Source organism: Antechinus flavipes, chromosome 2, assembly GCF_016432865.1.
Source record: "Antechinus flavipes isolate AdamAnt ecotype Samford, QLD, Australia chromosome 2, AdamAnt_v2, whole genome shotgun sequence".
NCBI classification, from domain to species: Eukaryota; Metazoa; Chordata; class Mammalia; order Dasyuromorphia; family Dasyuridae; genus Antechinus; species Antechinus flavipes.
In genome coordinates, this window is record NC_067399.1 from 222401261 (window position 1) to 222417697 (window position 16437).

General features: G+C 32.3%; 1 protein-coding gene across 1 annotated transcript in view; it reads right to left on the reverse strand.

Annotated features, from left to right (window-relative positions):
* Positions 1–16437, reverse strand: part of PPP1CB (protein phosphatase 1 catalytic subunit beta) — a 72798-nt gene that overhangs the window by 25733 nt on the left and 30628 nt on the right. Inside the window, exons 2-3 of the mRNA XM_051976222.1 lie at positions 4387–4518; positions 241–471 (exon numbers count right to left, since the gene is read on the reverse strand). Coding sequence (XP_051832182.1) covers positions 241–471; positions 4387–4518 — 363 coding nt within the window. The remainder of the gene's footprint in view (positions 1–240; positions 472–4386; positions 4519–16437) is intronic.

Below are 16437 nucleotides of genomic sequence, written 5' to 3' on the forward strand. Positions count from 1 at the left end.
TATTGTATACTGCAAAACCCTTCCTCTCCTTAATCTTTCCTTCATGAAGTGGAAGATTAGGGCATGTATCTCTTTCCTGATTCTTTACTATATTCAAAGGACCAGTTCTTTGAAATATTGAAGATATGCTATCATTTACTAAACATTCAAGGGCAAATCTCACAGATTTTTATTTATCCCTCCTCCCCAAATGTTATGACATTTAAGTAATTTCCCATATTAGCATTCATTTTTACTCACATTCATCATAGAATCCATAAATACGATTGATGCTAGCACATTCATGGTTTCCTCTTAAGAGGAAGAAATTCTCGGGGTATTTAATCTTATAAGCCAAAAGCAAACAAATGGTTTCCAAAGATTGCTTTCCTCTGTCCACATAATCTCCCAGGAAAAGATAGTTGGCTTCTGGTGGAAATCCTCCATATTCAAATAATCGAAGTAAGTCTGTGTATTGACCGTGAATGTCTCCTAAAATTAAAAAGCACATTTTCTCAAGTCAGTCATGCATGAGAAGAGTCCAAGTAATAGATTATTGTTTCATTAATCTAGTTAAGAAAAATGTAACTCTCATACCTCATGGAATCTTATTCATTAACATGGAAAAGCAAAATGTTTAGCTGTGTTGAGAAGAAATGCCCTAATAAGGGTTACATTCAAATGTCCTATAGTTTAATAAAAAGAAAGTTTACAAACTGAAATTTGTATTAAATACTCAACTAGTATTGAGTATTTTAAAATATTTATCACCTTAAATCTACACTGCAAAAATATTTATAGAAGCTCTTTTTGTAGTGGCAAGGAACTGGAAACAGAGTGGATGATAATCCATCAACAGGGGAATGGCTAAATAAGTTGTGGTATATAAATGTAAAGGAATACTATTGTTCTATAAGAAATGATGAGCAGCATTGTTTGACAAAAATTGCTTAGTATGGCAGAAACTAGGCACTGACCCACACGTAACACCGTACACCAAAATAACGTCAAAATGGGTTCATGACCTAGACATGAAGAATGAGATTATAAATAAATTAGAAGAACATAGGATAGTTACCTCTCAGATTTGTGAAGGAGGAAGGAATTTGTAAGCAAAGAATAACTGGAGATCATTATGATCACAAAATAGTTATATCAAATTAAAAAGGTTTTGTACAAACAAAACTAATGCAAACAAGATTAGAAGGGAAGCAATAAACTGGGAAAATATTTTTACAATCAAAGGTTCTGATAAAGACCTCATTTCCAAATTATATAGAGAACTGACTCTAATTTATAAGAAATCAAGCCATTCTCCAATTGATAAATGGTCAAAAGATATGAACAGACAATTCTCAGATGAAGAAATTGAAACTATTTCTAGCCATATGAAAAGATGCTCCATTATTAATCAGAGAAATGCAAATTAAGACAACTCTGAGATACCACTACACACCTGTCAGATTGGCTAGAATGACAGGGAAAGATAAAGCAGAATGTTGGAAGGGATGTGGGAAAACAGGGACACTGATACATTGTTGGTGGAACTGTGAACACATCCAGCCATTCTGGAGAGCCATTTGGAACTATGCTCAAAAAGTTATCAAACTGTGCATACCCTTTGATCCAGCAGTTTTTCTACTGGGCTTATACCCCAAAGAGATACTAAAGAAGGGAAAGGGACCTGTATGTGCCAAAATGTTTGTGGCAGCCCTGTTTGTAGTGGCCAGAAACTGGAAACTGAGTGGATGCCCATCAATTGGAGAATGGCTGAATAAATTATGGTATATGGATGTTATGGAATTTTATTGTTCGGTAATAAAAAACCAACAGGATGAATACAGAGAGGCCAGGAGAGACTTACATGAACTGATGCTGAGTGAAATGAGCAGAACCAGGAGATCATTTTATATCATTATATACTTCAACAATAGTACTATATGATGATCAATTCTGAAGGACGTGGCCCTCTTCAACAATGAGATGAACCAAATCAGTTCCAATAGAGCAGTAATGAATTCAACCAGCTACACCCAGTGAAAGAACTCTGGGAGATGACAATGAACCACTACATAGAATTTCCAATCCCTCTACCTTTGTCCACCTGCATTTTTTATTTTCTTCACAGGCTAATTGTATACTATTTCGAAGTCCAATTCTTTTTGTACAGCAAAATAACTGTATGGACATGGATACATATATTGTATTTAATTTATACTTTAACATATTTAACATGTATTGGTCAACCTGCCATCTGGGGGAGGGGATAGGGGAAGGAGGGGAAAAGTTGGAACAAAAGGTTTTGCAATTGTCAATGCTGTAAAATTACTCATGCATATATCTTGTAAATAAAAAGCTATTAAAAAAAAAACAAAGAAAGAAATGATGAGCAAGTTGATTTCAAAAAAGCCTGGAAAGACTTACATGATACTGAGCAAAGTTAACAGAACTGAGAGAACACTGTACACAGAAACAGCAAAATTATGTGATGATTAACTGTGATAAACTTAGCTCTTTTCAGCATTACTATCCAAGACAATTCCAATAAGACAACAGAAAATGCCATTCGCATCCTGAGAGAGAACTATGAAGACAGAATGTGGATTAAAGAATAGTATTTTCACCTTTTTTTAATTTTCTTTTTCTTTTTTTCTTTTGCTGAGGCAATTGGGGTTCAGTGACTTGCCCAGGGTCACACAGCTAGGAAGTGTTAAGTGTCTGAGGTCATATTTGAACCTAAGTCAACCCTGACTTCACGGTTGGTGCTCTATCCACTGTGTCACCTAGCTGCCCCATTTGCTTTTTTCTTTACCACATATTGGTCTGATTTTTCTGGTACAACATGACAAATGTAGAAATATGTTTAAAAATATGTATAACCATAATGGATTATGAAGAGAATAGAGGTGAAATCAATTATGTACAACCTATTCTTTTCAATATATATCATGTTATGATATAAAAATAAAATAAAAATATGTATAATCTATCAGATTAATTGCTGTCTTGGGGAGAGGGGAGACAAGGGGAAAAAATATGGAACACAAAAATCTTACAAAAATTAATGTTGAAAACTTAAAAAAAAAAAAAGCACAAACCAAAAACATTTTAACACCCTAAAGAACAAGCTATATATTCTATAAATATAACAGAGCTTTACTCAAGGTATTTTTTTTGGTACAAAAATGTTTTAACTAAATCAACCTAAATGTTATCCACATTTTCTTTGTCAATTTAAAGGCAAATTACTTTTAAAGAGTAAATGTCCAATTAGGCCTATGTTGAGAGTAAAATGATTTATTTTTTTATTTTCTGAGATTAAGAAATTTATTTCAAATTAATGTACAAAATGAGAATATTTAACTAGGAAAAAAAATTTGTTTTGATTCCCCTGAAACTCTAACTTGAATATGATGATCTTGATGAATTGAAATAGACCATTATAAGGAAAAGAAAATACTTTAAGGGCACAATGAACAGGTTTAATCAATGTAGCACAACTAGAGACTTCCGGAAAACAAAGTAAAAGCCAGAAAAATTTAACATGAATTAAACTGACCTTTTAAAAGCAAAAACAAACAAATCTAAAAGTCTTCATCAAAGTGAAAAACATTACAAAGAATAGCTACAGCAGAAGGCAGATATTATAAATCAATTGGGGAGGGGGGGGGAGGGAGAGATGAAGTCTCTCCCATCCAAATTTACTGATAGAAAATCACTAAGTGATGAGTCATGAAACTTGTGACTTTATATCTGTTTTATTACTTTTGTCAAAAAGATACTGAAAGCTTTGAAGAAAAAACAATAGGTAAAATGTGACCATTGAAACAAATTAGAGAAATCAAAAAATAAATTAGAAAAAAACCTTATTTATGAAAACTACAACACTTCAAGAATCTGTAATTTCATCTGTATGGAGAATCCTTCTGTTGATGCAGATTGTAAACTCCTTTATTAGTCCAACCCGATAAAATAAGCCTACATAGCTTCATAAAACAAACTTCTACTCTTTTTAATGGTGTAACATTTTGTACTTAGCCTTTTTAGCTATAGTTGATTAACCAATCAAAGAATCTAGAGTTGTCAAGGCCCTCAGTGTCTATCTAGTCCAAGCATACTCAAATAAGAATTCTCAATATATGTGAAAAGTGTTTTGCTTATTCAGTTTAATATGAGAATATTCAGTTTATTCAGTTTAAAGTGAGAAAAAAAACTGATATTTTAAAGTCCATATAAAACTCCAAAATTAAATTCTGTCTATACTTTAATAGACTAAATGTAAAAATGCTTTTTACAATTACATAATAAATTTTAAACATGCCTTCAAACCATTATGCAAACAAATTTAATTAGGAGTGAAAAATTTAAAACAAAAGTGAAGATGATCAGTTTATACATGCCACCTACCACAAATTTTCAGGGGAGCTTCTAACTCCAGGAGTATAGGCTGACTAAGAAAGATCTCCCGAGATTTAATGCACAAGCCTCGGACCTCTGCTTCAGTCATCTGTACAATCTTCCCAGGACGACATCCCCGTACTAAAATTAAAAAAAAATAATAATAATTAATTAGTCTTGTAACTGAAAATTCTATATGTAAACTTCAGGGAAACTAAATACAGCTTTGTTTGGTCTGCTGCCTGCTGATGTGGCACTTAAAGGTTGTTTGTTGAGCTATGACCAATAGCTTTTCCCTGTTCCCTGAAATCGTTTCTTCAGACAGTATCCCTCTTTACTTATTCTCAGGCATTTAGGTGGGAGCAGCAGCCTATCAAAATAAAAGACAGCAGGGAAAGTTAAGGTATATACTTGCTTTGTCTCAGAAAGCCTAAAATTTAGATGGCCAAAAGAGCCTGAACAGGAAGCAATAGTTAGGAAGAAAAAGGGTTTGTAATTCATCTGCTAGGAGGTCATAAAGTTTCATCACACTATCAGGAGTATTAACATTTTTATCATCAGTTTTAGAGTATAGTGAAATTATTGCTCACATGCATTTCAGGGACCAAAACATATAATAATCATCAATTATTAAACATATTTACTATATCTTAGTATTTGTATTCTTCGAAGCCTCAAAATATTCCATATATAAATCAGAAAACTTAATATGAGACTTTTTATTTTTACTTTGCTGAGGCAATTGGAATTAAGTGATTTGCCCAGAGTAACACAGCTAGGAAGTGGTAAGTTTCTGAGGCCAAATTTGAACTCAGGTCTTCCTGAATTTTTCTATCTAGTTTTTCAAGTACAGTTCAAACTTAAATAAGTACTATTACACAATTTTATTGATGAACTGAACTCAATTTTCCCATTCTATCTTGGTCAAAAAAGTAGTGAAAATATGAAAAAGTATGGCTTATAATAATGGAAATTTTTCTGTATATCTAGAAAATTATTGAGGTAGGGAGGAAAACAGCATAAGTGTGTATATGTGTGTGTGTATATATATATGTATGTATGTATGTATTTATTAAGCACCTTTATGCCAGGAACACTTTAAAACATTATCTCATTTGGTTCTTAGAAACCACCCTGGGAGGTAGGAGCTGTTATTATTCCATTCCATGAGGAAAATGGGGCAAGAATGTAAGTGACTTACCCTGAGTCACATAGCTATTTAAGTGTCTGTCTGAATTCAGGACTTCCTGATTATGGGTCCAGGTCCCTATCCAATGGTTTCATTTAGGTGCCACAATAGTAATAGCTGGCATTTATGAAGCATTTTACCAGTTTACAAAATGATCTAACTACTCATTTGCATGTTTAGCACCTGGCACAGTAGGTACTTAACAAGAATGATGGCTGAATTAAATTATCTGAAGAACAGATTAGAGAAGAGAGAGACTGAAGCCGGGAGACTAGGAGTGATTTACAATAAGCCTGGTGATAAGTAACTGAACTAGTGTAGTGATTGTACAGGACATTTAAGATGATGTGGGAAAGACTTGTCAAACCCTGAATATGGTTATATATAAGGAGGGAAAGTGAAGTTACAATTCTAAGAATGTAGAACTGAGAAATATGATAGAAAAGGGCAAGACTGGAAAAAATGGAGATGGGAAGGAAGAGACAATGAATTATATTTTGGACATGTAAGTCCGAGATGTCTATGTGACACCCAGGTGGAAATGTCTTTGTGGGAAACTGCAAAAGCCTACTAATGAGAGCAACTTATCAAGAAGCCAATTCATTCCTTCTAATGCACAATTGAGGAAAAGAATGTCTTTCTCATGCTCGCAGCTTAGAAAGAAAAGTCATAAACCTTTTTGAAAATAATGATCTGGCATGAATATGACTAATAAGGCAGACTGTGAAGGACAAGCTAAAAATCTTCTAGAATTAGTGGGAAACTCAAAAATTAATGAAAAATTTCAGGAGAGAGATTTGAACTGAAAACACAGATTTGGGAGTAATTTTTACGAAAATAATTGAACCCAAAGGAACTAATAACATCACAGAGAATATACTATGAAAACAGAACCTATATAAAATAAAGCACATATACAATACACACAATTGGGAAGCAGGAGATGGATGAGGCAGCAAAATAATAATAATGAAAGAATGCTTGAATAGGCAGGAATGTCACTTAAAAAGGGTAACATAAACAAGACTGAACATTTTCTCCAATCCCCAAAATCTCCCAAAACGCCAAGGTGGAAATTTGCTCATACCTCCAGCTAGCTTGGCTACAATCATTCAAAAGTAAAAGCCTGCCTGGAATTCTAACCCAGAAGCACTAGCACTGCAAAGAACTAGACTAGCTGTTCTGAGAGAAAAAGTCTGAACTGCTAGTGTTGGGTTAGAGAACTGAGGAACAAAGGAACAAAGACTGTGAGACATTCCACTAAACTTGAGGGAATGGGCACAGCATCTAACTAGGGTCAGTTCTGATCAACCAAAAGTCAACTGGGGCAGAAACAAGCTGGTGCACCACAAATAATCATGGAAGGAGGCTGACTGAAATTCAGCCCTCAAGGAAACAACAACTAGGAAAAGATAGTGAGGAAGTAAGTGATAAGAAAAATAATGAGGAAGAAAGGAGAGGGGAAAACAAAGTACCAAAGATTTCAGGAAGAAGAAATTTTCTAGAACTTGAACAATAATAATCATCAAAAGGAAAATGATCCAATACTTGATGAAACAGGAGGCTGAGAAATTTGAGAACATGGATACAGTTCCTGAGTGGTTTAAATGAGAATTATGAAAACAGAAATTTATGTTCTGCATACCAAAAATAATAAGACTAGAAAAACTTGAATCAGAAATGGGTCAGCATGAGTGTAACAGGAAACTGAGGACTTTCCAAAACTAATCACTTGATAATTCCAGATCCAATTTCAAAAGTCTAATCATTAAGACTCTAGGAAGGAGAACAAAAGACTTGCCCTTCTAGCAGAAATATCTGATCTCCTGGACCTTAAGGACCTGGAGATATTCTAAGAGGTCAACAAAATGGATAATCTCTATTTGTGGAGGAAGCCTGAGGTAAACTAAGTCTCCTTGTTATTCTAGTTTAAATGAACTACTTACCTCTAAACAAATCTCCTTTCTGTGTGGTGGATTATATGGTTTCTTATAAAATCATTAACACTAAGGTAGACTGAATTTATAACTTAGATTCAGTGTATCTGGGGAATTTAGGAAAATGAAATAGGATAAACCGTTATAAACAGTTGCAAAACTGCCCATCATAAAATTCAGGTCAAAATTTAACAAGTTCATGTTACTTCCAAGCATTATTCTTGTGGTCACGACTATATAACTTATTTCAATCTCTGTGGAAATTAACCTCTCTCACTGGCTGAACCCCCATTTAGAGAAGTTCATTTCTTAAAAGATTCTAAGAATGAACACTTCTATTCTTCACTTCAAATATCTCTTGATTGTAAATTGGATTTGCCATACCACACAAGCCTAACAAAAAAGTAATAATATACTGAAAATATAAAAATAAGTATAAGTGAAGAACAACTTAGTAGAAAAAAAATTAAAAGAAAACAAGTGCATTGTAAACAAAACACCTCAAAGATGATGTACAGAGACAAGGATCATCATAGGTCTTCCTGAATAACATGACAGGACAAAAAACCTCACATCATAACAACACAAATAATAAAAAGAGAACTGCCCAGAAGTTCTAAATTTAGAAAATCCAATTCCAATTGAGAGAATTCACAAAATATATCCAGGAAAAAAACCCAAGGCTACAAACTTCAAAACACATAGTGGTTAAATTAAACAATTCAATTCAGAAACAAGTTCTTCAGGTCAGCAAGAGACTTTCAAATATAAAGAAAGAACATTCCAATAAAATAAGACTGACTACACACATACTGGAAAAAGGAAGAGGGAATGGAATAATGTTTTCGAAGAGTACCAGAGCTAAAAATGCAGCCCAGAGTGACCTATCCTGCAAATGTGATTATAACCATATAAGACAAAAGATAAAGTTCAATAACAGAGTTAGAAAGATTTCTAAAAAGAATGCAGGAAGAGTGAAAAAACAGGCAAGGTCAATAGCAGAGTGACAACATAAAAACGCTTAATGTACACAAGGAGACTGGGCTAGAGAGGTAAAAAGTGGAAAACTGGTAGAGGGGAAGAGGACAATTTTGTGGACATCATAGTGACAATTTGTCTACAAAACTTCTTTAATAAAATTACATTATAATAAGGGAGCATACATATGAAAGAAGGAGAGAGTAAGAGCACAAAAAGTGTATGATATAGGCAAATAAGATCTATGATCTCAGAGAAAAGTCTCAACAATTATGGATGAGAAGAAAGGGGGAAAGGGAGGACTTATTTTAGAGGTAGGAATGATTCCATTCATGAATGCTTCTATGAATGAATGGAGGAGAATGAGAGAAATCCTTTTTGGGAAGAAATATAAAGAACGTAATTTTAAAAACTACTTAACAAGACTAGCTAAAGGGAAAATAAAAAAGAAAATACACAACTAATAAATTTTTGGAAAAACTAGAACTAAGAAGCAAAAGAGTATGCTCCTTTTTTTGAACACAGAATTTTACAAAATTACAAAAATTCAATTTTGCAAAAATTGACCATGTTCTTAACACAGATATCGCAAACAAATGTGAAAATGGAGAAATAACTAATACATTCATTAGAGATTATAATGCAAAAAGAAATATTGGTTCAGAAATCATAAAAACAACAGACTCAAACAGGAGATTTAACAATGAAATCTTAAACGAGTGGGTCAAAAAACAAATCATAGAAACTATAATTATGTAAAAGAAAATCATAATCATGAAACAAATAAGCCACAGTTTCTAGGATGTAGTTAAAGTAGTTCTCAGAGGAAAAACTCATATCCTTACCATCATACATTAACAAATGTAAAAACAGAGGACTAATGAATTGAATATGCAAGTTAAAAATTAAAGGGTTAACAAATACAAAATAGGCACAACAGATGAGATCTTAAAAATTAAAGAAGAAACAGACAAATGGAAGAAATCCCACACACACAAATGATAACTAAAATTAAAATTTGTTTCTTTGAAAAGACTATTAAAATACATCACTTCTTAACTAAATCTGACTAAAAAGAAGAAAGCAGAAAATCAAATCATCAAATAGTGAACAAATCACTTGCTAGATACTGTAGAAGATATAGTGCAGGCTCTAAATTCTTAAAGACTCAATCTTCTTGAATTCAAATCTAGCCTCAAACACTGCTATGAAACTATAGGCAAGTCATTAAACCCTATTTGCCTCAGTTTCCTCAACTGTAAAAAGAGTTGGAGGGCAAACCATTTTAGTATTCCTGGACAGAAAACTCCAAACAGGGTAACAAAAAGTCATCCACAACTTAAAAAGTGAAATCACAGCATCTCAGAAAAGGAAATAGATCCAGCTATAAAATTAAAAATATATATATTCCTGGTCCTTAAGAATTCACAGGAGAAAAAAATCTTTTTTTTGCTATCAAATCTTTTTTATGTAATATTTTATTTTTTTACCAATTACTCATTTTGAGTTCTAAACTCTACCCTTCTCTCCTTTGAGATAATAAGGAATCCATTTATTAAAATTTTAAAGAACAGTTAGATGCAGAAAGAGGACTGAATGTGGATCATAGCATAGTATTTTAACCTTTTTAATTGTTGTTTGCTTGTTTTTTGTGTTCTTTTTTTTCTGTTCTGATTTGTGTGCGAGTGTGTGTGTAGCATGATAAATGTGGAAATATGTATAAAAGAACTGCATATATTTAACATATATTGGGTTATTTGTCTAGGGGAGAGGATGGAGAAAAATTGGGAACACAAGGTTTTGCAAGGATGAATGCTGAAAACTATCTTTGTATAAATTTTGAAAATAAAAAGCTATTATTAAAAGAACAGTACTCAAACTTCACAAATTATTCTCACAAACTGAGAACACCCTGTCAGAATCTCTTTATGAAACAATTATTCTAATACATAAATCATGGAAATACAAAACTCAGAAAGAAAACCATAGGACAATATCATTAATGAAGACTGACTCAAATCCGAAATAAAATCCAAAGACTGCAGCAATTTATCCAAGAAATTAATATTAAAATGAAGGAGAATTTATACCAGGGATGAAAAAATGGTTCAGCATTAGGAAAAGAGTCTACAAAATAAATATTAAAAATTAAAACATCCAAAACCACATGATCATTTCAATTTATACAGAAAAAAAAGTACTTTAACAGGATCAAGTTTTTGTGCTTAAAAACCCTATTAAATATGGGCAGACAGGAATTTTAAAATATTTTTTTAAATATCTATTTAAGAAGAAAAACAATATACACAATGAGGATATACCAGAACTTTTCACAACAGAAGTAAATCAAGTATGCACTGTCACCCCACTATTACGTGAAAGGTTCTAAAAATGCTAGCAATAGCAAAGAAAAGAATTAAAGGAAAAGAGGGATAAGTAAAAGAAAGGACATTATAATCTGACGGCTGATTTGGAAATCTCCAAGGAATTGGCAAAAATATCGAGAAAATAAGAAGCAATAATAGAAAGGGAAATCCCATTCTAAATAACTACAAAAAATGCATAAAATATTTGGAGATTAACCCCCCCCCCAAATACAAGAGTTGTATAGATTCAATTACAAGGCTTTCCCTAAAAAAACAAAAAATAAATAGCTGGAGTAAGATTCAGTGTTCATGGATAGGCTATTCCAATATAATAAAAATTATGCCAAAATTAATGTACACTTTTAATGTTATTACCAATCAAATCATGTACGGGATATTTTACAGAATTTGATAAAACAGTAACAAAATTCATTTAAGAAAACAAAAGATTAAAAAATATCAAGGCAAATAATGAAAAGTAAAGATGCAGAGGGAATAGCTATTCTAGACTTCAGACTATATTATAAAGTAGCAGTCATCAAAAACATCTGGTTTGTTAGTTAAAGAATAGACAAATGAAACAATGGAATAGACTAGACAAAGGAAATTCAGAAACAACAAAACTCAATAACCAAATGTTTGATAAAGTGAAAAACACAATTTATCTATGAGGAAACTCTCTTTTGATGAAAACTAATGGGAAAACAGGGAAGCAGTCTGGAAGAAATCAGATCAATACCTTAAACCACACTCCCAAAACATTCTAAGTAGATATCTGATCTTAATTAATATTAGAGGTCATTAAAAAAATTAGAAGGAAAACTGATTATATGCTTCTCCTAGCTACAAGTGGAAGATGTATTCCTAACCAAAGGAGATAAAGGCAATTACAAAAGATAAAATATTTATTTTTGATTACCCGAAACTGAAAAGCTTCTGCAAAGACAACAATGATTCATCTAGTGTAAGATGGAAAGTGAACAATAAATAAAACTAAAAGCTTGTTATTAAAAATTATATAATTTATATATAGGTATATGTATATATATATATATATACACACACACATACATATAAATGTATGAATATTAATGGAATACTATTGTTCTATAAGAAAGGAGAAGGCTGATTTCAGAGAAGCCTGAAAAGATTATTGCTTTTTTTCTCATGATTTCTTATATTTTGGTTTAATCTTTCTTCTACAGACAAATATGGAAATGTTTAAAAATATGTATAACCTGTATCAGACTGTTGGCTGTGTTAGGGAGGAGGAAGTTTAGTAAAGGAGGGAAGGAGAAAAAATATGCAACATAAAATCTTATAAAAATGAATATTGAAAACTATCTTTACATGTATTTGGAAAAATAAAATACTATTAAGAAAAAAAAAAGAAACATTAACAGATACATTGGGAAGGAAAAAAAATGCAAGTCAAAATAAACTTGAGGTTTTATTGCATCCCCTGTAAAATAACAAAAATGACCTCCAAAAATAGCAATGGGAGGGGTTGTGGCAAAACAAGTTATACACGAATACATTACTGGTGGAGCTATGAAATGGAACAATATTGAAAGTAATTTGAAATTAAGCAAATTAAATGACTAAAATGCCTATAAGCTTTCAATCAGAGATTCTAATCCTGGGCTTATACCACAAAGAAGCTATCGTTAAGAAAAAAATCATCATATGCCCCAAAATATTTATAGCAGTATTTTTTTGTGTGTGTGATAATTAAAATTAGAAATAAAATGAATGCCCATCCACTGGGGAATGGCTAAACAAATTGTGGTATTTTAATATAATAGAACATCTGTGCTATGAAATAATGTGTTCCAAAATTAACATCATGTTGCTTGCCTTTCTCAAGAGTTTTAAACATTTTAAACATTTTTTTAAAACATGTAATTAGGAAATATTTAATGAAATAAAAAAATATTTTTTTAAATTATGTGATAAATTTAGAGAAGCACAGAAAAATATACATGAATTGATGCAAGGTGAAGAGAGCCTAGTTGAGCAAATAAATACACATAGTAACTACAACAATGTAAATGGAAACAATAACATAGCAAAAAAATCATTTTGATGATAACAAAACCACAAGAGCAACCACAAGTTGGAAAGAATGTAATTCTTACCATAGACTCTGTGATCTGAAAATTGGATTTTTGTTAAATTTGGAAAAGTTTTCCACTAGCAGTGTGATCACTAAGCGATGAATATATGGCAGGAGTTCCAATGAAATAGTTAAAAATTACAAATAGTTTTCAGTTTTAAGCAGCTTCCATCATTAGAGGAAGAATGACAGAAAAAAAAAAAAACAGGAAGAGGGCACCTTTAAGAATCAATATATTATTCAGAGCACCTAAAAACATTAATTTAACTTGATATTCTACATGAGAGATTTTTGTTTAAATAAGTAGTTAAGTAGTTACTAGACGTTTTTGAGGAAATAAGCTATGTCAATACTGACAGTCTCACAATAAATGGAACCAGAAGACAAGACACTTCAGTTTAACGAATGATCAGTTTACAGGTTCTTTTCAGAGGCAAATAAAGGAATTGGAAACTTTCCATGTGTTCTAGGACCGTTGGTCATCTCAATTTACTTTTAGTGTGTAGTTCATTTTTTATGAGGAAATTGAGGCCTAAAAAGATTAATGACATTTTTAGGAGGTCATTTTTGCTATGTTGCAGGATATGAGGCGAAATCAAGTTTATTTTGATTTGCATTTCTGTTTTTCCAATATATATTACTATATATTTCCCCCCTCAATAGTATTTTATTTTTCCAAATACATGCACAAAGTAAAATAATTTATCAATGGCAAAGGGGAAACTAGAATTACATATCAGCTGACTCTCAGTCTAGTGCTCTTTTCTGTAATTTTTAAAAACTTTAAAGATCAATTATAACTACTCTCTTCCCCCGTCAAATATAGAATATGTAAAGGAAAAGGAAAGTTACAAAATAGATTCTTTTTTTCTATTGATAAATATATAATCATTGCTAAAAATGGAGCATTAAGCTAAGTCGATGGCAAATCTAGAACCTACAGCTATATTATGCTAAATAGAATAACTATATCACACTCTGATACCTTTATGGAAAAGGTGCTAAACTATGAATAATGCAGTAATGCAGAAGACATTGTGCACAGACACTGCTAAAATATGTAAAGGCAAGGAAATTTTGCAAATTGTAATAAAGTCTGGAAAGCTTCATTACCAGATTGATGGCAAGGCAATGAATTTTTTAACTATAGCAAGTTCTCAATGCCACCTACAAAAAAGTTGTAGAGGGGTTGCAATCTGTATTAAAGGGAAGAATAGCCAAAATAGAATAAGGTTAAAGTTGTGAAGCATTTATGTTTATAATAATTCTTATTTTGTACTAAATGAACAAAAATGAAAATCAATGTTTAATAAATTACCTTGAACAAAAACTCAGGAGGTAAACTGATAAAAAATGAGATGGAAGGGAGTAAAAGAATAATAATAGAGATATAGGAAATAAACTTGGTTAAATTTAATAATCTTAGTCATAGACTAGGCTCCATGAAGATAGGGACCTAAACCAAACTATTATCTCTTAACAGTATCTGCACATAAGTGCTTAATGTTTTTCCCTACCTTGGACAAGAATAACGGGAATTTCTTTTGTGTGTAATGTGTATATGTATGTTTGTGTATGCATGTATATGCACAGACACATACCTGTAATGGGTTCTGTTTCTTACCTTCCCAATTGGTGAGGGAAAGGAAGATGAAAAGAAGAAAATTTGGAAATGAAAATAATAAAATTAAACTTATTTAATAGATGAAGATAAACATGCTTTAATGATCCAAGAACTCCTATTATTTTAAAATCCAGAAACAAACAAACAAACCTTAAGGGATATAATCAACTTGGGAAAACTGTAGTTCATCAGCAATTTTTTTTTGGGGGGAAGGGGGAATCATAGACTCAGTTGGCAATCTGGTGAAATCTATGGACTACTAAAAATATCTTGCCTCATTTATACAGGAAAAAAAAAATTGGGTCATCCACAATGAGTTCTTTTCTTCCCTTTCCTTCTTTTACTCAATTGCTTCCTGCCACTGTCTTCCTTCACCCATCTCACATGATCTGAAGTGACCTTTAAGAGACCTTACTCTTTACCAAGGCTAATTCCTCTACTTGTTCACATGATCCCATTTCATCTAACCTCCTCCAACAGATTGCTTCCTCTATTATCCAATTTTACTGATTTTTAATCCCTCCCTCCCTGCTGGTTCTTTTCCTACTGCCAATAAACACTTCTCCTATTCTGAAAAGACCTTTGCGTGATGGCCATCAATTGGGAAATGGCTGAATTTATTGTGATATACGAAGGTAACAGATGAGCAAGCTGATTTCAGAAAAGCCTCGAAAGAATTACAAGAACTGCAAAGTGAAGTGAGCAGAACCAGAACACTGTATACAGTAACAGCAAGTTTACAGGATGATCAACTATGATAGATTTTGCTCTTCTTGACAATGAGGTGATCCAAGAAAATATCAACAGACTTAAGACATTTGCATGCAGAGAGAAAGCTATGGAGACTGAATGTAGATTGAAGCGTATTTTCATTTCCTTTTTCTTTCTCATCCCACCTTTCCCCTTACCCTCCCCCCCCCCCGGTCTGATTTTCCTTGTACAATATAACAAATATGGACATATATTTAAAAGGATTATACCTGTATAACTTACAAAAGATTGTTTGCTGCCTTGGAGAGAATGGAGCTAAGGGAAGGAAGGAGAAAAAAACTTCAAACACAAAATCTAACAAAAATGAATGGTGAAAACTATCTTTACATGTATGTGGAAAAATAAAATATTACAGAGAAAAAAAAAGGAGAAGGGAAGGAAAAGGAAAGAAAAGCATCTGCAATAGGTGCCTCCACTTTTTCCTCCTTCCGTTCTCTCTTCTAAACCCTTACAAAATCTGGCTTCCAACTCTATCATTTCACTGTTCTCTCCAAAGTTACAATTTCTTAGTTGTCAAATTCAGTGATTTGCCAATTCATTCTCATTCACCTCAATTCTCACTCTCCTAGACCCCTTTGCAGCCTTTGATACTATTCATCATTCTCTCGTCCTTGATACTCTTTTTCTCTAGGTTTTCAAGACAGTAATCTCTCCTGGTTCTCCTCTCTGATGACTGCTTAGTCTCCTTTGCTGATTTCAGGGAACCCCAGTGATGAAAAAAGTTACAATCTATTCCACTTCTGGACCAAGAAATGAATAACTTATGCAGAATGAGACATAACCAAATTTGCTTTATTGGATTATGCCTGTTTTATTTAAAAGATTTTGCTTTTCCTTTTCTGTTTCTCAAAGGGAGGATGATAAAGAAATAAATGCTTATTAATTGAAAAAAATATTTTAAAAAACTGGTTTATGGGAAAAGTGGTTTTACACGAGGACCTTATTTAAGGTATAAATACATGGATTTTCTCCTATTCAGATAATGATAAATTATCTGAAGTAAACAAACTTCAAGGTAAAATTTCATTACATTCAAGTACCACAATTTGGTTAATTCCCCAATTGATGGACATTGGCTT